General features: G+C 53.2%; 1 protein-coding gene across 1 annotated transcript in view; it reads left to right on the top strand.

The window, feature by feature from the left end:
- Positions 1 to 451: 451 nt before the first annotated feature.
- LOC144952225 (serine/threonine-protein kinase 25-like) overlaps positions 452 to 26,579 on the top strand; it is a 34,567-nt gene continuing 8,439 nt past the window's right edge. The window contains exons 1-9 of the mRNA XM_078882640.1: positions 452 to 862; positions 7,135 to 7,236; positions 11,846 to 11,974; positions 15,941 to 15,997; positions 16,607 to 16,715; positions 20,038 to 20,192; positions 21,271 to 21,456; positions 22,715 to 22,848; positions 24,729 to 24,840. Coding sequence (XP_078738766.1) covers positions 830 to 862; positions 7,135 to 7,236; positions 11,846 to 11,974; positions 15,941 to 15,997; positions 16,607 to 16,715; positions 20,038 to 20,192; positions 21,271 to 21,456; positions 22,715 to 22,848; positions 24,729 to 24,840 — 1,017 coding nt within the window. The 5' untranslated portion in view covers positions 452 to 829. The remainder of the gene's footprint in view (positions 863 to 7,134; positions 7,237 to 11,845; positions 11,975 to 15,940; positions 15,998 to 16,606; positions 16,716 to 20,037; positions 20,193 to 21,270; positions 21,457 to 22,714; positions 22,849 to 24,728; positions 24,841 to 26,579) is intronic.

The following is a 26,579-nucleotide window of genomic DNA, read 5'->3' as shown; positions in this document are numbered from 1 at the left end:
ATGCACCTGTGAGGGAAAGTCGCGTCCCAAGTACGCGTTTAAACCTTCGGAAGTGATTAACTTGTCACAAAACAGTTTACCCATCAAGTTGTGATGCATATTCTTAGGTTTTTTCGGTAAAGTCACGTAGGTAAAACATTAAAATTAATGAAAGTAAAATAAAACAAAATAAAAATAAAATTTTGTTTTATTTTACTTTTTTTATTTTACTTTTTGTTTTATTTTACTTTCAGTAATTTTAATGTTTTACCTACGTGACTTTACCGAAAAAACCTAAGAATATGAATCATTGCAGTCACGAAAGCTTCAAATCTAGAATCAATTTGTGATGTTTTTCCACAATTCCACCCCCACCCACCCATTGCAATGCATTGGCGGCACTACTTTCATCTCGGTGGTGGCGGAAGGTTTGAGGGCGCGCGCGCGCGCTCGCCAGCGGACGCATCACCGCCCGCTGCTCCGCCCAACTTCAGAAACTATTTTCTTTTTAGGTTCTAAACACCGCGGGGCAGTCGCGGTCAAGTTTCGCGAACGGCCTCCCGTCGATAATTGTCGGATTTTAAACAAAAAAAACACCGCGAAAATATTCCGTTGCCGGCTTCGTTCCCGCATCGACAGTCGCCTCGCGTTAATTTGCTTTTTTAAAATATTCGCGGATTTATTTTAATCACCACCCTCGTCTCTCCAACCCCCTTACGGCCTAGTTAACCCGGCGGGGAAAGCCTGCGCCTAGCCCCACGGGAAAAATAGGCGAGGCCGTTATCTTCCTTCGGGGTGGGGGTCCCGTCATAAAAAAAATAAACATTAAGTTAACAACAAGAACGGGGATATGGCGCTGCTGGCGAAAGCACTGAACGTGCAGGTGAGTGCTGTGCGCGCCTTTAGTCGCTGTCGTTTTAATCCGTTACAATTTAGTTTAATTTACATTGTCGTGGAGTTCGGGTCGTTGGATTTCGGACTTCCGGGTTTTCCCCCCCACCCCCGCGAGATTCCGGCTCCGGGAGTCGGAGCTTGTTGGAGTTGGCGGCTCCCGGTACAAATCCCGGAACGGATTCCCGTGAAGTGGATTCTTCGACAACATTTTAATTCTATGTTTCGTATTATCCGCAGTATTGTGCTCAGAGAACTTAACAGGCGCCAATGTGTCTCCTTGCGAGATTCCCGGCTCTTCTCAAGAACACACGTGCATTTTTACACATCGCATCAGCATTCCACCAGCATTGGTTTAACACAAACACTTCTCATCAGCAGCAGTCAGGCTGAGATTGAACCAATGTGGTGGTGGTGGTTGAACACTGTGGTGGTGGTGGTGGTTGTTGAACACAGTGTGGTGGTGGTGGTTGTTGAACACAGTGTGGTGGTGGTGGTTGAACACTGTGGTGGTGGTGGTTGAACACTGTGGTGGTGGTGGTTGTTGAACACAGTGTGGTGGTGGTGGTTGTTGAACACAGTGTGGTGGTGGTAGTGGTGGTGGTGGTAGTTGTTGAACAGTGTGTGGTGCTAATGGTGGTGGTTATGGTTGAACACAGTGTGGTGGTGGTGGTGGTTGAACACAGTGTGGTGGTGGTGGTGGTTGAACACTGTGGTGGTGGTGGTTGTTCTTGAACACTGTGGTGGTGGTGGTTGAACACAGTGTGGTGGTGGTGGTTGTTGAACACAGTGTGGTGGTGGTTGAACACTGTGGTGGTGGTTGTTGAACACAGTGTGGTGGTGGTGGTTGTTGAACAGTGTGGTGGTGGTGGTTGAACACAGTGTGGTGGTGGTGGTTGAACACTGTGGTGGTGGTTGTTCTTGAACACTGTGGTGGTGGTGGTGGTTGAACAGTGTGGTGGTGGTTGAACAGTGTGGTGGTGGTTGAACACTGTGGTGGTGGTGGTTGAACACAGTGTGGTGGTGGTGGTTGTTGAACACAGTGTGGTGGTGGTGGTTGTTGTTGAACACAGTGTGGTGGTGGTGGTTGTTGAACACAGTGTGGTGGTGGTTGTTGAACACAGTGTGGTGGTGGTGGTTGTTGTTGATCACAGTGTGGTGGTGGTGGTTGTTGTTGAACACAGTGTGGTGGTGGTTGTTGTTGAACACAGTGTGGTGGTGGTGGTGGTGGTTGTTGTTGAACACAGTGTGGTGGTGGTGGTTGTTGAACACTGTGGTGGTTGTTGTTGTTGAACACTGTGGTGGTTGTTGTTGTTGAACACAGTGTGGTGGTTGTTGTTGTTGAACACAGTGTGGTGGTGGTGGTGGTTGTTGTTGAACAGTGTGGTGGTAGTTGTTGTTGAACACAGTGTGGTGGTGGTGGTTGTTGAACACAGTGTGGTGGTGGTGGTGGTTGTTGTTGAACAGTGTGGTGGTAGTTGTTGTTGAACACAGTGTGGTGGTTGTTGTTGTTGAACACAGTGTGGTGGTGGTGGTTGTTGTTGTTGAACACAGTGTGGTGGTGGTGGTGGCGGTAGTGGTGGTAGTGGTTGTTCAACACACTTTGGTGGTGGTTGTTGAACACAGTGTGGTGGTGGTGGTTGAACACAGTGTGGTGGTGGTGGTGGTTGTTGAACACAGTGTGGTGGTGGTGGTTGTTGAACACAGTGTGGTGGTGGTGGTTGTTGAACACAGTGTGGTGGTGGTGGTTGTTGAACACAGTGTGGTGGTGGTGGTTGAACACTGTGGTGGTGGTTGTTGAACACAGTGTGGTGGTGGTGGTTGTTGAGCAGTGTGGTGGTGGTGGTTGAACACAGTGTGGTGGTGGTGGTTGAACACTGTGGTGGTGGTGGTTGTTCTTGAACACTGTGGTGGTGGTGGTGGTGGTTGAACACAGTGTGGTGGTGGTTGAACAGTGTGGTGGTGGTTGAACACTGTGGTGGTGGTGGTTGAACACAGTGTGGTGGTGGTGGTTGTTGAACACAGTGTGGTGGTGGTGGTTGTTGAACACAGTGTGGTGGTGGTGGTTGTTGAACAGTGTGGTGGTGATGGTTGAACACAGTGTGGTGGTGGTGGTTGAACACAGTGTGGTGGTGGTGGTTGTTGAACACAGTGTGGTGGTGGTGGTTGTTGTTGAACACAGTGTGGTGGTGGTGGTTGTTGAACACAGTGTGGTGGTGGTGGTTGTTGAACAGTGTGGTGGTGGTGGTTGAACACTGTGGTGGTGGTTGTTGAACACAGTGTGGTGGTGGTGGTTGTTGAGCAGTGTGGTGGTGGTGGTTGAACACAGTGTGGTGGTGGTGGTTGAACACTGTGGTGGTGGTGGTTGTTCTTGAACACTGTGGTGGTGGTGGTGGTTGAACACAGTGTGGTGGTGGTTGAACAGTGTGGTGGTGGTTGAACACTGTGGTGGTGGTGGTTGAACACAGTGTGGTGGTGGTGGTTGTTGAACACAGTGTGGTGGTGGTGGTTGTTGAACACAGTGTGGTGGTGGTGGTTGTTGAACAGTGTGGTGGTGATGGTTGAACACAGTGTGGTGGTGGTGGTTGAACACAGTGTGGTGGTGGTGGTTGTTGAACACAGTGTGGTGGTGGTGGTTGTTGTTGAACACAGTGTGGTGGTGGTGGTTGTTGAACACAGTGTGGTGGTGGTGGTTGTTGAACACAGTGTGGTGGTGGTGGTGGTGGTTGTTGAACACAGTGTGGTGGTGGTGGTTGTGGAACACAGTGTGGTGGTGGTGGTGGTTGTTGAACACAGTGTGGTGGTGGTGGTTGTTGTTGATCACAGTGTGGTGGTGGTGGTTGTTGTTGAACACAGTGTGGTGGTGGTTGTTGTTGAACACAGTGTGGTGGTGGTGGTGGTTGTTGTTGAACACAGTGTGGTGGTGGTTGTTGAACACTGTGGTGGTTGTTGTTGTTGAACACAGTGTGGTGGTTGTTGTTGTTGAACACAGTGTGGTGGTGGTGGTTGTTGTTGAACAGTGTGGTGGTGGTGGTTGTTGAACACAGTGTGGTGGTGGTGGTTGTTGAACACAATGTGGTGGTTGTTGTTGTTGAACACAGTGTGGTGGTGGTGGTGGTGGTAGTGGTGGTAGTGGTTGTTCAACACACTTTGGTGGTGGTTGTTGAACACAGTGTGGTGGTGGTGGTTGAACACAGTGTGGTGGTGGTGGTGGTTGTTGAACACAGTGTGGTGGTGGTGGTTGTTGAACACAGTGTGGTGGTGGTGGTTGTTGAACACAGTGTGGTGGTGGTGGTTGTTGAACACAGTGTGGTGGTGGTGGTTGAACACTGTGGTGGTGGTTGTTGAACACAGTGTGGTGGTGGTGGTTGTTGAGCAGTGTGGTGGTGGTGGTTGAACACAGTGTGGTGGTGGTGGTTGAACACTGTGGTGGTGGTGGTTGTTCTTGAACACTGTGGTGGTGGTGGTGGTTGAACACAGTGTGGTGGTGGTTGAACAGTGTGGTGGTGGTTGAACACTGTGGTGGTGGTGGTTGAACACAGTGTGGTGGTGGTGGTTGTTGAACACAGTGTGGTGGTGGTGGTTGTTGAACACAGTGTGGTGGTGGTGGTTGTTGAACAGTGTGGTGGTGATGGTTGAACACAGTGTGGTGGTGGTGGTTGAACACAGTGTGGTGGTGGTGGTTGTTGAACACAGTGTGGTGGTGGTGGTTGTTGTTGAACACAGTGTGGTGGTGGTGGTTGTTGAACACAGTGTGGTGGTGGTGGTTGTTGAACACAGTGTGGTGGTGGTGGTTGAACACTGTGGTGGTGGTTGTTGAACACAGTGTGGTGGTGGTGGTTGTTGAGCAGTGTGGTGGTGGTGGTTGAACACAGTGTGGTGGTGGTGGTTGAACACTGTGGTGGTGGTGGTTGTTCTTGAACACTGTGGTGGTGGTGGTGGTTGAACACAGTGTGGTGGTGGTTGAACAGTGTGGTGGTGGTTGAACACTGTGGTGGTGGTGGTTGAACACAGTGTGGTGGTGGTGGTTGTTGAACACAGTGTGGTGGTGGTGGTTGTTGAACACAGTGTGGTGGTGGTGGTTGTTGAACAGTGTGGTGGTGATGGTTGAACACAGTGTGGTGGTGGTGGTTGAACACAGTGTGGTGGTGGTGGTTGTTGAACACAGTGTGGTGGTGGTGGTTGTTGTTGAACACAGTGTGGTGGTGGTGGTTGTTGAACACAGTGTGGTGGTGGTGGTTGTTGAACACAGTGTGGTGGTGGTGGTGGTGGTTGTTGAACACAGTGTGGTGGTGGTGGTTGTGGAACACAGTGTGGTGGTGGTGGTGGTTGTTGAACACAGTGTGGTGGTGGTGGTTGTTGTTGATCACAGTGTGGTGGTGGTGGTTGTTGTTGAACACAGTGTGGTGGTGGTTGTTGTTGAACACAGTGTGGTGGTGGTGGTGGTTGTTGTTGAACACAGTGTGGTGGTGGTTGTTGAACACTGTGGTGGTTGTTGTTGTTGAACACAGTGTGGTGGTTGTTGTTGTTGAACACAGTGTGGTGGTGGTGGTTGTTGTTGAACAGTGTGGTGGTGGTGGTTGTTGAACACAGTGTGGTAGTGGTTGTTGTTGAACACAGTGTGGTGGTGGTGGTGGTTGTTGTTGAACAGTGGTGGTGGTTGTTGTTGAACATAGTGTGGTGGTGGTGGTTGTTGAACACAGTGTGGTGGTTGTTGTTGTTGAACACAGTGTGGTGGTTGTTGTTGTTGAACACAGTGTGGTGGTGGTGGTGGTGGTAGTGGTGGTAGTGGTTGTTCAACACACTTTGGTGGTGGTTGTTGAACACAGTGTGGTGGTGGTGGTTGAACACAGTGTGGTGGTGGTGGTTGTTGAACACAGTGTGGTGGTGGTGGTTGTTGAACACAGTGTGGTGGTGGTGGTTGTTGAACACAGTGTGGTGGTGGTGGTTGTTGAACACAGTGTGCTGGTGGTGGTTGAACACAGTGTGGTGGTGGTGGTTGTTGAACACAGTGTGGTGGTGGTTGTTGTTGAACACAGTGTGGTGGTGGTGGTTGAACACAGTGTGGTGGTGGTGGTTGAACACAGTGTGGTGGTGGTGGTTGAACACAGTGTGGTGGTGGTGGTTGTTGAACACAGTGTGGTGGTGGTGGTTGTTGAACACAGTGTGGTGGTGGTGGTTGTTGAACAGTGTGGTGGTGGTGGTTGAACACAGTGTGGTGGTGGTGGTTGTTGAACACAGTGTGGTGGTGGTGGTTGTTGTTGAACACAGTGTGGTGGTGGTGGTTGTTGAACACAGTGTGGTGGTGGTGGTGGTTGTTGAACACAGTGTGGTGGTGGTGGTTGTTGTTGATCACAGTGTGGTGGTGGTGGTTGTTGTTGAACACAGTGTGGTGGTGGTTGTTGTTGAACACAGTGTGGTGGTGGTGGTGGTTGTTGTTGAACACAGTGTGGTGGTGGTGGTTGTTGAACACTGTGGTGGTTGTTGTTGTTGAACACAGTGTGGTGGTTGTTGTTGTTGAACACAGTGTGGTGGTGGTGGTGGTTGTTGTTGAACAGTGTGGTGGTGGTTGTTGTTGAACACAGTGTGGTGGTGGTGGTTGTTGAACACAGTGTGGTGGTTGTTGTTGTTGAACACAGTGTGGTGGTGGTGGTTGTTGTTGTTGAACACAGTGTGGTGGTGGTGGTAGTGGTGGTAGTGGTTGTTCAACACACTTTGGTGGTGGTTGTTGAACACAGTGTGGTGGTGGTGGTTGAACACAGTGTGGTGGTGGTGGTGGTTGTTGAACACAGTGTGTTGGTGGTGGTTGTTGAACACAGTGTGGTGGTGGTGGTTGTTGAACACAGTGTGGTGGTGGTGGTTGTTGAACACAGTGTGGTGGTGGTGGTTGAACACTGTGGTGGTGGTTGTTGAACACAGTGTGGTGGTGGTGGTTGTTGAACACAGTGTGGTGGTGGTTGTTGTTGTACACAGTGTGGTGGTGGTGGTTGAACACAGTGTGGTGGTGGTTGTTGAACAGTGTGGTGGTGGTTGTTGAACACAGTGTGGTGGTGGTGGTTGTTGAACAGTGTGGTGGTGGTTGTTGAACAGTGTGGTGGTGGTGGTTGAACACAGTGTGGTGGTGGTTGTTGAACACAGTGTGGTGGTGGTTGTTGAACACAGTGTGGTGGTGGTGGTGGTTGTTGAACACAGTGTGGTGGTGGTGGTTGTTGTTGAACACAGTGTGGTGGTGGTGGTTGTTGTGTTGTTGTTGTTTATTCGCAGAGGACCAAGGCAGACCCAGAGGAGTTGTTCACCAAGCAGGAGAGGATTGGCAAGGGCTCGTTTGGGAAGGTGTTCAAGGGCATCAACAATCACACCAAGGAGGCAAGGCGTCGTCATCACCATCATTGTGCTTGTGGTCACGCACGACGCCATCGTCACGGACAGTGTCATTGTCATCGTCACACACGGTGTCATCATCACACACAGTGTCATTGTCATCGTCACACACGGTGTCATCGTCACACACGGTGTCAATGTCATCGTCACACACGGTGTCATCATCACACACAGTGTCAGTGTCATCATCACACACAGTGTCAATGTCATCGTCACACACGGTGTCATCATCACACACAGTGTCATTGTCATCGTCACACACAGTGTCATTGTCATCGTCGCACACGGTGTCATTGTCATCATCACACACAGTGTCATTGTCATTGTCACACACGGTGTCATTGTCATCGTCACACACAGTGTCATTGTCATCGTCACACACGGTGTCATTGTCATCATCACACACAGTGTCAATGTCATCGTCACACACGGTGTCATCATCACACACAGTGTCATTGTCATCGTCACACACAGTGTCATTGTCATCGTCGCACACGGTGTCATTGTCATCATCACACACAGTGTCATTGTCATCATCACACACAGTGTCATTGTCATCGTCACACACGGTGTCATTGTCATCATCACACACAGTGTCATTGTCATCATCACACACAGTGTCATTGTCATCATCACACACAGTGTCATTGTCATCGTCACACACAGTGTCATTGTCATTGTCACACACGGTGTCATCATCACACACAGTGTCATTGTCATTGTCACACACAGTGTCATTGTCATCGTCACACACGGTGTCATTGTCATCATCACACACAGTGTCATTGTCATCGTCACACACGGTGTCATTGTCATCGTCACACACGGTGTCATCATCACACACACGGTGTCATTGTCATTGTCACACACAGTGTCATTGTCATCGTCACACACAGTGTCATTGTCATCGTCACACACGGTGTCATTGTCATCATCACACACAGTGTCATTGTCATTGTCACACACAGTGTCATTGTCATCATCACACACAGTGTCATTGTCATCGTCACACACGGTGTCATTGTCATTGTCACACACAGTGTCATTGTCATCGTCACACACAGTGTCATTGTCATTGTCACACACAGTGTCATTGTCATCATCACACACGGTGTCATCATCACACACAGTGTCATTGTCATTGTCACACACGGTGTCATCATCACACACAGTGTCATTGTCATCGTCACACACGGTGTCATCATCACACACAGTGTCATTGTCATCATCACACACAGTGTCATTGTCATCATCACACACAGTGTCATTGTCATCATCACACACAGTGTCATTGTCATCATCACACACGGTGTCATTGTCATCATCACACACAGTGTCATTGTCATTGTCACACACGGTGTCATCATCACACACAGTGTCATTGTCATTGTCACACACGGTGTCATTGTCATCATCACACACAGTGTCATTGTCATTGTCACACACGGTGTCATTGTCATCATCACACACGGTGTCATCATCACACACAGTGTCATTGTCATTGTCACACACGGTGTCATCGTCGCACACAGTGTCATTGTCATCGTCACACACGGTGTCATCATCACACACAGTGTCATTGTCATCACACACACAGTGTCATTGTCATCATCACACACGGTGTCATCATCACACACAGTGTCATTGTCATCACACACACAGTGTCATTGTCATCGTCACACACGGTGTCATTGTCACACACAGTGTCATTGTCATCACACACACAGTGTCATTGTCATCGTCACACACGGTGTCATCATCACACACAGTGTCATTGTCATCACACACACAGTGTCATTGTCATCATCACACACAGTGTCATTGTCATCGTCACACACAGTGTCATCATCGCACACAGTGTCATTGTCATCGTCACACACGGTGTCATCATCACACACAGTGTCATTGTCATCGTCACACACAGCGTCATAAGCTGGTACAGGCCGTGTGAGTGTGTGGTTCGTGTGTATACGAGCATGTTTGTGTGTCTGTGTGTGTATGCGTGTGCATGTATGTGTGTACATGCGTCTGTGTGTACATGCGTCTGTGTGTACGTACGTGTGTGTGTACGCGTGTGTGTGGGGAGCGGTGGTGTAGCGGTTAGCGCGCTGCGCTATGAACCTGGCGACCCGGGTTAGATTCCCGCTCACGGCCAACACCAGTGACGATTATCTGAACCGGTCCTGGGCCTTCCCTAGGTCGACTCAGCCTGAAATGAGTACCTGGTGCGGTATGTAAACATGGCCACTGGGGAGACAAAGGCGGTCGGGCGTGGTGCTGGCCACCCACCCCCTCGTGTGCCGTGCCGGCCTTCAGAGGTGCTCGCTAAAAGCACTTACCCCAACAGTTTATTAAGACTGTATGGGGGAGCTTTGTCTTTGTTCTGTGTGTGTGATACAGTGTGAGTGTGTGTGGTACAGGGTGTGTGTGTGTGTGTGGTACAGGGTGTGTGTGTGTGTGTGGTACAGGGTGTGTGTGTGTGTGTGGTACAGGCTGTGTGTGTGTGTGGTACAGGCTGTGTGAGTGTGTGCTACAGGGTGTGTGTGTGTGTGGTACAGGGTGTTTGTGTGTGTGTGGTACAGGGTGTGAGGTCCTGGGGGAGGGGAAATCTCTCAGCCAGGAAAACATCATGGCACAAAGTGGGGATAACCCTGCTGAGGCTGCGGTGCCTCAAATATTGGAAGAGGTCACCCCCTGTGAGTGGCTGGCTGAGATGCCATCTGTTGAGGAAGTACTGAAGGCGATCCGGAGTCTGAGACAAGGAAAGGCACCGGGCAGAGATGATCTCCCAAGCGAAATGCTGAGGGAGGGTGGCGTTTGTGCACAGACTGCCCTATATGACATGATAACAACAGTCTGGACCACTGGACGGGTTCCGCAGGATTGGAAGGATGCCCTGGTGGTCCCCCTCTTTAAGAAGGGGGACCGCACAGACTGTAACAACTACAGGGGCATCTCACTCCTCAGTGTGCCGGGAAAGGTCGCTTTGCCAGGCACGCTGAGGAGAGGCTTGCGGAGCCCCAATGCGGTTTCAGGAAAGGGCGGTCCTGCACAGATGCCATATTTTCTGTCCGTCTGCTACAGCAGAGGTGTAGGGAATTCCAACAAGACCTACATCTCTGCTTTATTGACCTGGTCAAGGCCTATGATACCATCAGTAGGCCTGGGCTCTGGGCTGTTCTTCGTGCTTTCGGAGTTCCTGACCCTCTGCTCACGATCATTAAGGACCTTCATGATGGTGAGCGGGCCCGGGTAAAACTACGTGGCCGGAAGTCGGAGCCTTTCCCTGTACACCTTGGGGTGCGACAGGGATGTCCGCTGGCTCCCACATTATTTAACATCTATTTTGACCACGTAGTTCGTGAAGCCTTCAATAGCTGTACCGGGGGAATTTACATTTGGTACAGATATAATGGGAGGCTGATCGACGCCCGGGTGCGATCAAGGGATGGCTCCCTATTGGTCAACCACGTTATGTATGCCGATGATTTGGTAATAGCAGCTCAATCAGAAGAGGAGTTGGAGACGCTGCTGCTGAGACTGGAGCGTGCCACTAAGAGGTGGGGCCTTATCATCAGCCCCACCAAAACTAAGCACCTGCCTGGGTATTTTGTACCATCGGACACTCCACCCCCACAACTCCCAATCGGTGATGGGGCAGTAGTGGAGAGAGTGGAGAGTTTCCCATACCTGGGCAGTGTGCTTATGACCGGCTCCAGTTTAACAGCAGAGGTCTCACTCTGAATCAATCGAGCGGCAATATCTTTTCATTGGTTGCGTAACGCTGTGTGGAAGCTACCTGGTCTGTCGCTCCACACGAAGCTTCAGGTCTTCTCGGCCACAGTCACTCTACGCTTGCAAAACGTGGACCCCTCTAATGGAGCATCTTCGCCGGTTAGAAACATTTAGGCTGGCCTGCCTATGATCCATCATGGGTTTAACCAGGCTGGATTGTGTGAGATCTGAACAAAGTCCCATCGGTGAGCTCCTCCGGCAGGCAAGGCTGTGTTGCCTGGGTCATGTAGCCCGCATGCCCAGCCACCGCATGCCTAAACAGCTTTTGTTTGGCCGGATAGAGGGGGCTAAATGTGCGCGGCACGGGCTAGAGAAGAGATGGAGTGATGTGGTACAGGAGAATGTGGAGCTGAGTGGACTTGCCGATGACTGGTACCAGCGGTGTCAAGATCGGCCTCTGTGGAGGAGGCTCGTGAAGGACGCTACTGGGCAGTTGGAGGCAGTCTCCCTCCAACAATATCGGAGGGCAGAGGAGCGACGCTCACAACAACGAGCGGAGCGCCGGGTGGCTAAAGCACAGCAAGTTGGTACAGGAGGGGGCACAGGTGGTGCATCAGCCAGTCATCTCGGTCATCTCGGTCAGTCGACCCGTGGCACCTGGGTCTGCCCCGTGACCTCCTGCCAGGTGCACTTGGCCTGGCACAAGCGTCGTGGTGACGTCACCGCCACTTAGTGGCGAATGGCGGTTGTTGTTGTTGTTGTGTGTATGTGTGGTACAGGGTGTGTGTGTGTGGTACTTGCTTTGAGTGTGAGGCTATAAGGGGGCGTCTGTCTTTGTGACCCCCCCCCGCCCCGCCAGGTGGTGGCCATCAAGATGATCGACCTGGAGGCGGCTGAGGATGAGATCGAGGACATCCAGCAGGAGATCACGGTGCTGAGTCAGTGCGACTCTCCCTTCGTCACGCGCTACCACGGCTCCTACCTCAAGGTGCACGCACGTACACACGCAACCACCCGGCGCTCCGCTCGTTGTTGTGAGCGTCGCTCCTCTGCCCTCCGATATTGTTGGAGGGAGACTGCCTCCAACTGCCCAGTAGCGTCCTTCACGAGCCTCCTCCACAGAGGCCGATCTTGACACCGCTGGTACCAGTCATCGGCAAGTCCACTCAGCTCCACATTCTCCTGTACCACATCACTCCATCTCTTCTCTAGCCCGTGCCGCGCACATTTAGCCCCCTCTATCCGGCCAAACAAAAGCTGTTTAGGCATGCGGTGGCTGGGCATGCGGGCTACATGACCCAGGCAACACAGCCTTGCCTGCCGGAGGAGCTCACCGATGGGACTTTGTTCAGATCTCACACAATCCAGCCTGGTTAAACCCATGATGGATCATAGGCAGGCCAGCCTAAATGTTTCTAACCGGCGAAGATGCTCCATTAGAGGGGTCCACGTTTTGCAAGCGTAGAGTGACTGTGGCCGAGAAGACCTGAAGCTTCGTGTGGAGCGACAGACCAGGTAGCTTCCACACAGCGTTACGCAACCGACGAAAGATAATGCCGCTCGACTATCGGAGTGAGATCTCTGCTGTCAAACCCGAGCCGGTCTTGAGCACACTGCCCAGGTATGAGGAACTCGCCACTCTCCCCACAACTGCCCCATCACCGATTCGGAGTTGTGGGGGTGCAGTGTTTTATGGTACAAAACACATTCCTGCGGAGGGAGCTGGTAGGAACGTTGGGTTGCTCGGTCAATGGCCAGGGTCAACGGCGGCGTGGTGTATTCCGCAAATATGCCCGACTGTGAGGGCGGGCACAAGCCGGCGTGAGTAGGTTAAACATTGAGTTTTATAAGGGCACCACGGGGTGACCAGCCCCTCTCCACCCAGCCCCACCCTCCCCACCCAGCCCCTCCCCACCCAGCCGCTCCCCACCCTCTCCTCCCCACCCAGCCCCTCCCTCCCCACCCAGCCCCTCCCTGCACGACGGGCATAATAATCCCCTGTGGGCTGGTGTAACCAGGAGGTTCCTACTAGTAATACCCAGGCAGGTGCTTAGTTTTGGTGGGGCTGATGGTAAGGCCCCACCTCTTATTGGCATGCTCCAGGTTCAGCAGAAACGCCTCCAAATCCTCCTCTGAGTGAGCAGCAATTACCAGATCATCAGCAAACATAACGTGGTTGACCAATAAGGAGCCATCCCTTGACTGCACTCAGGTATCGATCAGCCTCCCGTTGTATCTGTACCAGAAGGAAATTCCTCCAGTACAGCCATCGAAGGCTTCACGAACTACGCGATCGAAATAGACACACACACAGACACAAACAGACACGCACACACAGATTCACAGATACACACACACAGACACACAGACACAAAGACAAAGATCCCCCGTGTAGCCTTAACAAACTGTACGGGCAAGTGCTGTTAGCGAGCACCTATGAAGGCCGGAAGGGCACACGAGGGGGTGGGTGGCCAGCACCACGCCTGGCCGCCTTTGTCTCCCCAGTGGCGATGTTTACTACACACCACTACACCAGGTACTCATTTGAGGCCGAGTCGACCTACGGGAGGCCCAGGACCGGTTCAGATAATCGTCACCGGTGGTGTTGGCCGTGAGCGGGAATCGAACTTGGGTCGCCAGGTTCGTAGCGCAGCGTAGCGCTAATCACTACACTACCGCTCGCCACACACACTCATATATACACACGCAAACACAGGCACCTACACGCACGTATGCACACGCACGCACGCACACGCACGCACCTACACGCACGTACCTACACGCACGTACGCACGCGCACGCACGCGCACGCACGCGCACGCACGTACACGCACATCCGGGCGGTCCCCGATTGTGCGACGTTACGATGCCGTTCCCGGAAGCCGCCGGCGTCGTCAGCCCACGACCTTTCGCAGTCTCACACCATCGGGGAGGGAGATGCCCCGAAGTTGAGCTGCGAACCGGGAATTCTTTCCACCGGAGCTCCCTCCTGCAGTTCCAGACTGTGTCACACACAGGGCAGCCTTGCCGGAGCTCCTCCTGCGGTTCCAGACTGTGTCACACACTGGGCAGCCTTGCACACAATCGATGAACGTCATCTCTCTGCCCGGCGCTTTCAACTGATCCCGGACTCAGAGTCGCCGCTTCGTGCGTCCTCAGCAGACTGCGTATCAGCCGGCCACTCCTCCACTAGTTGACCTGTAAAACTGAAGATGATCAGCGCGCCCCTTGTGTTCCGGCTGCTTCCAACACTTATCCGGCTGCCTTCCTGGGTCTGATCCGGCAAAACCGCTCCAAAGATTGTAACCAGATCCGGCGATCGACACCACAAAGTAGGTCCACTTGTATTCTTGGTTCTTTCGGTAAAGTCACGTAGAAGGGAAATAATAAAATAATAAACATACAGAACAATAAAATTCTCACGACGTTTCAACTTGTGAGAATGTTATTGTTTTATATTTGTATTATTTTATTATTTCCCCTCTACGTGACTTTACCGAAAGAACCAATAATATGAATCCCTGCAGTCAACGAAAGCTTTGAATCACAATTTAGCTCCACTTGGTTTCAGTGTTGAATATCACGTAGAGCAGAGTGGAACCCCTCTGAACGAGCACAGTGTAGTGTATCGTTGTGTAGTAGTGTGTAGTGTGTAGTAGTGTGGTGTAGTGTGGTGTAGTGTGGTGTAGTGTGGTGTAGTGTGTAGTAGTGTGTAGTCGTGTGTAGTAGTGCAGTGTACAGTGGAGCCCCTCTGAACGAGCACCCCTCGCTTAACGACGGGCGTCCATATAGCCCAATGTGTAGTGTATAGTGTAGTGTAAAGTAGCGTAGTGTCTAGTAGTGTAGTGTATAGTAGCGTAGTGTATAGTGTAGTGTGCAGTGTGTAGTGTAAAGTAGTGTAGTGTATAGTAGTGTAGTGTATAGTGTATCGTAGTGCAGTTTATTGTTGTGCAGTGTATAGAAGTGCTGTGTATAGTGTATAGTAGTGTAGTGTATAGTAGTGCAGTGCATAGTACTGTAGTGTATAGTGTAGTGTATAGTACTGTAGTGTATAGTAGCGTAGTGTATATATTGGTGTATAGTAGTGCAGTGCATAGTACTGTAGTGTATAGTAATGTAGTGTATTTTAGGGCAGTGTATAGTAGTTTAGTGTAGTGTATAGTAGTGTGTAGTGTATAGTAGTGTAGAGTATATTGGTATATAGTAGTGCAGTGTATAGTAGTGTAGTGTATAGGGTAGTGTAGAGTGTAGTGTACAGTAGAACCCTTCTTAACGACCCGCAGAGATTGACCCCACGACTTCCTGTACATCAGGCAAGATGGTTAGCGCCTCTTGGCCACCGCGACGACGATGATGATGATGAGAGATTCCCCTACACACCCCCCAGGCCTCAAATACAACGCTCAGCAAACCTGCAGGACAGTTCCCGGGGGGTCGGACATCGGATCACCGTTCTTTCTCTTAAATTTGGACCCCGGCCAATGATGATGACGATGTTGACGATCACGATGTTGTTGATGACGATCACGATGTTGTTGATGACGATGACGATGTTGATGATGACGATGTTGATGACGATGTTGATGATGACGATGTTGATGATGACGATGTTGATGATGACGACGATGGTGACGATGGTGACGATGGTGACGATGACGACGATGACAATGATGACGATGTCGTTGATGACGTTGATGATGACGATGTTGTTGACGACGATGATGAAGACAAGGTTGACGATGCTGACGATATTGATGATGACGTTGATGACGATGTCGTTGATGACGTTGTCGATGACGATGTTGTTGATGACGTTGATGATGACGACGACGTTGACGACGATGATGAAGACAATGTTGACGATGCTGACGATGTTGATGACGACGATGTTGACGATGACGATGATGTTGACGATGTTGACGATGCATGTGTGTTGGTGTGTGTCTGTGTGCAGGACAGCAAGCTGTGGATCATCATGGAGTACTTGGGCGGTGGCTCTGCCCTTGACCTGGTAAGTTCGCGTGTTCCTGTGCGTGTGTGTGTGTGTCTGCGTGCGTGTGTCTGCGTGCGTGTGTCTGCGTGCGTGTGTCTGTGTGCGTGCGTGCGTCTTTGTACGTGTGTCTGTGTGCGTGCGTGTTCCTGTGTGTGCGTGCATCTTTGTGTTTAGGCGTGCATTTTTGCTGTGTGTATGTGTTTGCGTGGTTTGTGTGCTGTGTGTGTGTGTTTGCGTGTTGAGTGTGCGTGTTTGCGTGTTGAGTGTGCGTGTGTGTGTGCGTGCGTGTGTCAGCGGTGAGCGCGCTGGGTAGCGGTAGTGCAGTGCTTGGTGCGCTGCGCTGTGAACCCGACGACCCGAGTTCGATTCCTGCTCGCGGCCAACACCGGTGACGATTGCCTGAACCGGTCCTGGGCCTCCCCTAGGCCGACTCGGCCTCAAATGAGTACCCGGTGCCGTGTGTAAACACATCGCCACTGGGGAGACAAAGGCGGCCAGGCGTGGTCCTGGCAACCCCCACCCCCTCGTGTGCCGTGACGGCCTTCATCGGTGCTACTCGCTAACCGCGCTTGCCCCAGCAATCTGTAAAGGCTACACGGGGCATCTTTATTTTTGTGACGTGCGTAGCTGCAGGCCGGCTCGCTGGAGGAGTACCACATCGCCACGATCCTCCGCGAGATACTCAAAGGGCTCGAGTACCTTCACTCGGAGAGGAAGATTCACAGGGACATCAAAGGTACCCCGTGGCAGACGGGGGAACCACAGCTTCACTCGGAGACCCATAGACTCACTCACACAGAAAGCCATAGACTCACTCACACAGAGAGCCATAGACTCACTCACACAGAGAGCCATAGACTCACACAGAGAGCCATAGACTCACTCACACAGAGAGCCATAGACTCACTCACACAGAGAGCCATAGACTCACTCACACAGAGAGCCATAGACTCACTCACACAGAGAGCCATAGACTCACTCACACAGAGAGCCATAGACTCACTCACACAGAGAGCCATAGACTCACTCACACAGAGAGCCATAGACTCACTCACACAGAGAGCCATAGACTCACTCACACAGAGAGCCATAGACTCACTCACACAGAGAGCCATAGACTCACTCACACAGAGAGCCATAGACTCACTCACACAGAGAGCCATAGACTCACTCACAAAGAGAGCCATAGACTAACTCACACAGAGACCCACTCACACAGAGATCCATAGACTCACTCACACAGAGACCCACTCACACAGAGATCCATAGACTCACTCACACAGAGACCCATAGACTCACTCACACAGAGACCCATAGACTCACTCACACAGAGAGCCATAGACTCACTCACACAGAGAGCCAGACTCACTCACACAGAGAGCCATAGACTCACTCACACAGAGAGCCATAGACTCACTCACACAGAGAGCCATAGACTCACTCACACAGAGAGCCATAGACTCACTCACACAGAGAGCCATTGACTCACTCACACAGAGAGCCATAGACTCACTCACGCAGAGACCCATAGACTCACTCACGCAGAGATCCATAGACTCACTCACACAGAGACCCATAGACTCACTCACACAGAGACCCATAGACTCACTCACACAGAGACCCATAGACTCACTCACGCAGAGATCCATAGACTCAATCACGCAGAGAGCCATAGACTCAATCACACAGAGACCCATAGACTCACTCACACAGAGACCCATAGACTCACTCACACTGAGACTCACTCACACAGAGACCCATAGACTCACTCACACAGAGACCCATAGACTCACTCACACAGAGAGCCATCGACTCACTCACACAGAGAGCCATAGACTCACTCACACAGAGAGCCATCGACTCACTCACACAGAGAGCCATAGACTCACTCACACAGAGAGCCATAGACTCACTCACACAGAGAGCCATAGACTCACTCACACAGAGAGCCATAGACTCACTCACACAGAGAGCCATAGACTCACTCACACAGAGACCCATAGACTCACTCACACAGAGAGCCATAGACTCACTCACACAGAGACCCATAGACTCACTCACGCAGAGACCCATAGACTCACTCACGCAGAGACCCATAGACTCACTCACGCAGAGACCCATAGACTCACTCACACAGACCCATAGACTCACTCACAGAGACCCATAGACTTGCTCACAGAGAGACCCGTAGACTCACTCACACAGAGACCCGTAGACTCACTCACACAGACCCGTAGACTCACTCACACAGAGACCCGTAGACTCACTCACGCAGAGATCCATAGACTCAATCACGCAGAGAGCCATAGACTCAATCACGCAGAGAGCCATAGACTCAATCACACAGAGACCCATAGACTCACTCACACAGAGACCCATAGACTCACTCACACTGAGACTCACTCACACAGAGACCCATAGACTCACTCACACAGAGACCCATAGACTCACTCACACAGAGAGCCATAGACTCACTCACACAGAGAGCCATAGACTCACTCACACAGAGAGCCATAGACTCACTCACACAGAGAGCCATAGACTCACACAGAGACCCATAGACTCACTCACGCAGAGACCCATAGACTCACTCACGCAGAGACCCATAGACTCACTCACACAGACCCATAGACTCACTCACAGAGACCCGTAGACTCACTCACGCAGAGATCCATAGACTCAATCACGCAGAGAGCCATAGACTCAATCACACAGAGACCCATAGACTCACTCACACAGAGACCCATAGACTCACTCACACTGAGACTCACTCACACAGAGACCCATAGACTCACTCACACAGAGACCCATAGACTCACTCACACAGAGAGCCATAGACTCACTCACACAGAGAGCCATAGACTCACTCACACAGAGAGCCATAGACTCACTCACACAGAGACCCATAGACTCACTCACACAGAGAGCCATAGACTCACTCACACAGAGACCCATAGACTCACTCACGCAGAGACCCATAGACTCACTCACGCAGAGACCCATAGACTCACTCACGCAGAGACCCATAGACTCACTCACACAGACCCATATACTCACTCACAGAGACCCATAGACTTGCTCACAGAGAGACCCGTAGACTCACTCACACAGAGAGCCATAGACTCAATCACGCAGAGAGCCATAGACTCAATCACACAGAGACCCATAGACTCACTCACACAGAGACCCATAGACTCACTCACACTGAGACTCACTCACACAGAGACCCATAGACTCACTCACACAGAGACCCATAGACTCACACAGAGAGCCATAGACTCACTCACACAGAGAGCCATAGACTCACTCACACAGAGAGCCATAGACTCACTCACACAGAGAGCCATAGACTCACTCACACAGAGAGCCATAGACTCACTCACACAGAGAGCCATAGACTCACTCACACAGAGACCCACAGACTCACTCACACAGAGAGCCATAGACTCACTCACACAGAGAGCCATAGACTCACTCACACAGAGAGCCATAGACTCACTCACACAGAGAGCCATAGACTCACTCACACAGAGACCCATAGACTCACTCACGCAGAGACCCATAGACTCACTCACGCAGAGACCCATAGACTCACTCACGCAGAGACCCATAGACTCACTCACACAGACCCATAGACTCACTCACAGAGACCCGTAGACTCACACAGAGACCCATAGACTCACTCACACAGAGACCCGTAGACTCACTCACATAGAGACCCACAGACTCACTCACACAGACCCATAGACTCACTCACACAGAGAGCCATAGACTCACTCACACAGAGACCCACAGACTCACTGACACAGAGACCCATAGACTCACTCATAGAGACCCACAGACTCACTCACGGAGAGACCCATAGACTCACTCACATAGAGACCCACAGACTCACACAGAGACCCACAGACTCACTCGCACAGAGACCCATAGACTCACTGACACAGAAACCCACAGACTCACTCACGGAGAGACCCATAGACTCACTCACACAGAGACCCATAGACTCACTCACACAGAGACCCACAGTCTCCCCGCCCCGTGTCTCCGTGCCGCAGCTGCCAACGTGCTGCTGTCGGAGCAGGGCGACGTGAAGCTGGCCGACTTTGGGGTGGCCGGGCAGCTCACGGAGACGCAGGCCAAGCACACGTTCGTGGGCACGCCCTTCTGGATGGCCCCCGAGGTCATCAAGCAGGCGGCCTACGACGCCAAGGTGCTCACCCTCCCCACCGCCCACTCGCTCACGTGGCCACCGCCCCGTTCCGCGTGTCGCTTCTCGTGTCGCCCCTCGTGTGTGTGTGGCACCCCTGTTCATGTGTCACCCTGTGCGTGGCACCACGTGTCATTCTGCATGTTATTCTGCATGTCACCCCACGTGTGTGTGACACACCGTGTGCCTCCTCCCCGTGTCTCGCCCGTGTCACTTGTGTGTCTCTCCGTGTCGCCCCTGTCTCCCCCGTGTCTCTCCCCCGTGTCTCCCCCGTGTCTCCCTCGTGTCTCCCCCGTGTCTCTCCCCCGTGTCTCTCCCCCGTGTCTCTCCCCCGTGTCTCCCCCGTGTCTCCCCCGTGTCTCCCCCGTGTCTCCCCCGTGTCTCTCCCCCGTGTCTCTCCCCCGTGTCTCTCCCCCGTGTCTCTCCCCCGTGTCTCCCCCGTGTCTCTCCCGTGTCTCCCCCGTGTCTCTCCCCCGTGTCTCTCCCCCGTGTCTCCCCCGTGTCTCTCCCGTGTCTCCCCCGTGTCTCCCCCGTGTCTCCCCCGTGTCTCCCCCGTGTCTCCCCCGTGTCTCTCCCGTGTCTCCCCCGTGTCTCCCCCGTGTCTCACTGTGTCTCACTGTGTCTCCCCCGTGTCTCCCCCGTGTCTCCCCCGTGTCTCACTGTGTCTCCCCCGTGTCTCCCCCGTGTCTCCCCCGTGTCTCACTGTGTCTCCCCCGTGTCTCTCCCCCGTGTCTCTCCCCCGTGTCTCTCCCCCGTGTCTCCCCCGTGTCTCCCCCGTGTCTCCTCCGTGTCTCCCCCGTGTCTCTCTGTGTCTCCCCCGTGTCTCCCCCGTGTCTCCCCCGTGTCTCTCCCCCATGTCTCTCCCCCGTGTCTCCCCCGTGTCTCCCCCGTGTCTTCCCCTGTGTCTCCACATGTCACGCCTTGTCTCCCCTGTGTCTCCCCCCAACCCTCCCCCGTATGCCTCCCCACGTCCCACCCATCACCCCCCCCATACCACATCCTCATCCACGTCTGCCATCGCCTCCCCCCCCCCCGTGCCCCCCCCCCCCCGTGCCCCCCCCCCCCCCCCCGTGCCCCCCAGGCGGACATCTGGTCCCTGGGCATCACGGCGATCGAGCTGGCGCAGGGGGAGCCCCCGCACGCGGACCAGCACCCCATGAAGGTGCTCTTCGTGATCCCCACGTGCGAGCCGCCCACCCTGCAAGGCGGCTACAGCCGCGTGTTCAAGGACTTCACGCAGACCTGTCTCAACAAGGACCCGCAATACGTACGCGCACACGCACGCACGCTTACACACAGACAAAGACAAAGGTCCCCCGCGTGGCCTGAACAGACTGTTGGGGCAAGTGCTGTTAGCGAGCGCCTGCGACAGGCGGAACGGCACACGAGGGGGTGGGTGGGCCAGCACCAGCCAACGCAGCCTCGCCTGCCGGAGGAGCTCACCGATGGGACTTTGTCCAGATCTTTCAAGGATTTGTGAGCTCCTCACACAATCCAGCCTGCAGGTTAAACCCAGGATGGATCGTAGGCAGGCCAGCCTAAATGTTTCTCACCGGCGAAGATGCTCCATTAGGGGGGTCCACGTTTCGCAAGCGTAGAGAAGGGAGGGAATGACCGTGGCCGAGAAGACTCGAAGCTTCGTGCGGAGCGACAGACCAGGTAGATTCCACACAGCGTTACGCAACCGATGTAAAGATAATGCCGCTCGACTGATTCTGAGTGAGACCTCTGCTGTTGAACCGGAGCCGGTCATGAAGCACACTGCCCAGGTATGGGAAACTCTCCACTCTCTCCACAACTGCCCCATCACCAATGGGGAGGTGAGGGGGTGGAGTGTTTGATGGCGCAAAATCCCCATGCAGATACGTATAGATACAATGAAAAAGATCCCCCGTATAGCCTTAATGTACTGATGGAGAAAGTGCTGCATGTGTCTATCTCTGTGCGTCTGTCAGAGGTCACAAACGGGTTTTGATTCCTTACCCGTACCCGGCCGCACCAGGGTCGCAAACGGGTACCCGTACCCGGCCGTACCCGTACCTGGCCGGGTATTGGGTAGGGTACGGGTATCGGGTACCCGATTGCGACCTCTGGGATGAAGCCACGTTGCAGGCGCGGGTGGGTTGATTCTAGGAACTTGAATTGTGAGAAGAGACAAGACGTTGGGAAATGAGTGACAAACGGTGACTCACCATCTTGATACAGCTAATCTGGCTGTGACGGTCCCACCTGATGACGGAGACTTGTGTTGCCTCCGAAACGTCGTGATTTTTGTTTTTATTTTATTTTACTTTCTACGTGACTTTACCAAAAAAACCTAAGAAGGTGACTCACCAGTGACTCACGGTCTACCCGTACCCGGTCGCATCAGGGTCGCAAACGGCTACCCGTACCCGGCCGGGTACGGGTAGCCGGGTATCGGGTAGGGTACGGGTATCGGGTACCCGGTTGCGACCTCTTGCGTTTGTCTCTCTGTTCTTCTCCCACCGTCTCTGTGCCTCCACCTGTCCGTGTCCCCGTCTCAGCGGCCGTCTGCGAAGGAGCTCCTGCGTCACCGCTTCCTGGCACAGAAGGCGAAGCGCACGTCGTGCCTCACGGAGCTCATCGACCGCTACCGCCGCTGGAGACTCGAGAAACCCGACGACAGCTCCGATTCTGAGTGAGGGGTCACGCGGGGGTCACGCGGGGGTCACGCGGTGGTCACGCGGGGGTCACGCGGGGGGAGAGACGCGGGGGGGGAGACGCGGGGGGGGAGACGCGGGGGGGAGAGACGCGGGGGGAGAGACGCGGGGGGGGAGACGCGGGGGGGGAGACGCGGGGGGAGAGACGCGGGGGGGGAGACGCGGGGGGGGAGACGCGGGGGGAGAGACGCGGGGGGAGAGACGCGGGGGGAGAGACGCGGGGGGAGAGACGCGGGGAGGGAGACGCGGGGGGAGAGACGCGGGGGGAGAGACGCGGGGGGGGAGACGCGGGGGGGGAGACGCGGGGGGGGGAGACGCGGGGGGAGAGACGCGGGGGGGGGAGACGCGGCGCGGGGGGGGAGACGCGGGGAGGGAGACGCGGGGGGAGAGACGCGGGGGGAGAGACGCGGGGGGGAGAGACGCGGGGAGGGAGACGCGGGGGGAGAGACGCGGGGGGAGAGACGCGGGGGGGGAGACGCGGGGGGAGAGACGCGGGGGGGGAGACGCGGGGGGAGAGACGCGGGGAGGGAGACGCGGGGGGAGAGACGCGGGGGGAGAGACGCGGGGGGGGAAACGCGGGGGGGGAGACGCGGGGGGGGAGACGCGGGGGGAGAGACGCGGGGGGGGAAACGCGGGGGGGGAGACGCGGGGGGGGAGATGTGCGGAGACACGCGGGGACGTGGAGGGGGAGACGTGTGAAGACGCGGAGACACGCGGGGACAATGGGGTGATAGTAGCAGGGATGCTTGTAATGATGATGGTGGTGGTGGTGATGATGATGGTGGTGGTGGTAGGGATGCTTGTAATGATGATGATGGTGGTGGTGGTAGGGATGCTTGTAATGATGATGATGGTGGTGGTGGTAGGGATGCTTGTAATGATGATGATGGTGGTGGTGGTAGGGATGCTTGTAATGATGATGATGGTGGTGGTGGTAGGGATGCTTGTAATGATGGTGATGGTGGTGGTGGTAGGGATGCTTGTAATGATGATGATGGTGGTGGTGGTGGTAGGGATGCTTGTAATGATGATGGTGGTGGTGGTGGTAGGATGATTGTAATGATGATGGTGGTGGTGATGGTGGTGGTGGTGGTAGGGATGCTTGTAATGATGATGATGGTGGTGGTAGGGATGCTTGTAATGATGATGATGGTGGTGGTGGTGGTAGGGATGCTTGTAATGATGATGGTGGTGGTGGTGGTAGGATGATTGTAATGATGATGGTGGTGGTGGTGATGGTGGTGGTGATGGTAGGGATGCTTGTAATGATGATGGTGGTGGTGGTGGTAGGGATGATTGTAATGATGATGGTGGTGGCAGGATGATTGTAATGATGATGATGGTGGTGGTGGTGGTAGGGATGCTTGTAATGATGATGGTGGTGGTGGTGGTGGTAGGGATGCTTGTAATGATGATGGTGGTGGTGGTGGTAGGATGATTGTAATGATGATGGTGGTGGTGGTGGTGGTAGGGATGCTTGTAATGATGATGGTGGTGGTGGTGGTAGGGATGATTGTAATGATGATGGTGGTGGCAGGATGATTGTAATGATGATGATGGTGGTGGTGATGGTGGTGGTGGTGGTGGTAGGATGATTGTAATGATGATGGTGGTGGTGGTGGCAGAGATGATTGTAATGATGGTGGTGGTGGTGGCAGAGATGATTGTAATGATGATGGTGGTGGTGGCAGGATGATTGTAATGATGATTGTAATGATGATGGTGGTGGTAGGGATCCTTGTAATGATGATTGTAATGATGATTGTAATGATGATGGTGGTGGTAGGGATGCTTGTAATGATGATTGTAATGATGATTGTAATGATGATTGTAATGATGGTGGTGGTGGTGGTTGTAGGGATGATGAGGATCAGGCCGACGGCTGTGAGGCCGACAAGGCGGAGCCTCCCCACTGGGACGACACGGACGGCAGCGGCACCGAGAAGATCCTGCCGGCGGAAGACGCGCAGGTCCGCTCAGCCTGAAACACGCACGTGTGTGTGTGAATTAGTGTGTGTGTGAATTAGTGTGTGTATTAGTGTGTGTGTATTAGTGTGTGTGTGAATTAGTGTGTGTGTGTATTAGTGTGTGTATTAGTGTGTGTGTGAATTATTGTGTGTGTGAATTAGTGTGTGAATTAGTGTGTGTGTGAATTAGTGTGTGTATTAGTGTGTGTGTGAATTAGTGTGTGTGTGAATTGGTGTGTGTGTGAATTGGTGTGTGTGTGAATTAGTGTGTGTGTGAATTAGTGTGTGTGTGAATTCGTGTGTGTGAGAGAGTGAGAGAGAGGGTGGTTGTGTGTGAGAGAGAGTGTGAGATCAGCTCAATAACAACGGTCAGAGGCTGCTAGACTCTTGTGCAGCCCATGGGCTTGTAATTACCAACACGCTGTTCCAGCATCGGCACATCCAAGCAAGAACATCTGCTGGACTACATAGTGACGGAACAGCGGATGCTGACCCATGTCCTTGACACCAGGACCTACCGTGGAGCTGATCTGCCCACTGACCATCGACTTGTCATCTGTAAGATGCGCCTGCCATTCTTCCACTCTGGTGGTGGGTGGACACCCAGGACCCCATTCAAACCCACAGTGGCCTGGTCTCGGCTAGCTGATTAAAGTTGCAAGCGAGAATTTAATCATCGCTTGCAGCTGGGGTTGACATCGTCCCCCACTCCTGATGCCGAAGGGAAATGGGTGAGGTTTAGGACTGTGGCTCATGTAGCTGCAATGACTGCTTAGGGTACGCGGTCCAAACCTCCCCAGAGACCCTGGCTGACAGAGGAGGTGTTCAGGCTGGCTGAGAAAAAGCGACAGGCCCATTCTCATCGGCTACAGCATCCCACGTCAGAGTATGAGGAGGCTTACCGCAGCCTTCGCTCGGAGGTTCGGAGAGCCGTGAGGCGCTGCAAGGATGGTTGGTGGTCGTGCGTTGCTGAAGAGATGAAATCTGTCTCAGTGGCCTGCGATCACAAATTGCTCTTTAATTCCATAAAAAAAGTAACCTGCAGCGCCACACCTATTACCATTGTGCACAGACTGCCCTACATGACATCATAACAACAGTCTGGGCCACTGGACAGGTTCTGCAAGATTTGAAGGATGCCCTGGTGGGGCCCCCGCTTTAAGAAGGGGGACCGCACAGACTGTAACAATTACAGGGGCATCTCACTCCTCAGTGTGCCGGGAAAGGTCCTGGCAAGGATTATTCAACATCACCTGAGGAGAGGCTTGCGGAGCCCAATGCGGTTTCAGGAAAGGGCGGTCCTGCACAGATGCCATATTTCCGTACGTCTGCTACAGCAGAGGAGTAGGGAATTCCGACAAGACCTACATCTCTATACTCTTACCTACATCTCTGCTTTATTGACCTGGTCAAGGCCTGTGATACCATCAGTAGGCCTGGGCTCTGAGTTGTTCTTCGTGCTTTCGGAGTCCCTGACCCTCTGCTCATGATGGTGAGCGGGCCTGGGTAAAACTACGTGGCCGGGAGTCGGAGCCATTCCCTGTTCACCTTGGCGTGCGACAAGGATGTCCTCTGGCTCCCACATTATTTAACATCTATTTCGACCACATAGTTCGTGAAGCCTTCGATGGCTGTACTGGAGGAATAACCATCTGGTACAGATACAATGGGAGGTTGATCGATGCCCAGGTGTGGTCAAGGGATGGCTCCCTATTGGTCAACCATGTTATGTATGCCGATGA

Source organism: Lampetra fluviatilis, chromosome 66, assembly GCF_964198595.1.
Source record: "Lampetra fluviatilis chromosome 66, kcLamFluv1.1, whole genome shotgun sequence".
NCBI lineage: Eukaryota > Metazoa > Chordata > Hyperoartia > Petromyzontiformes > Petromyzontidae > Lampetra > Lampetra fluviatilis.
This window is presented reverse-complemented; position numbering and strand designations above follow the sequence as displayed.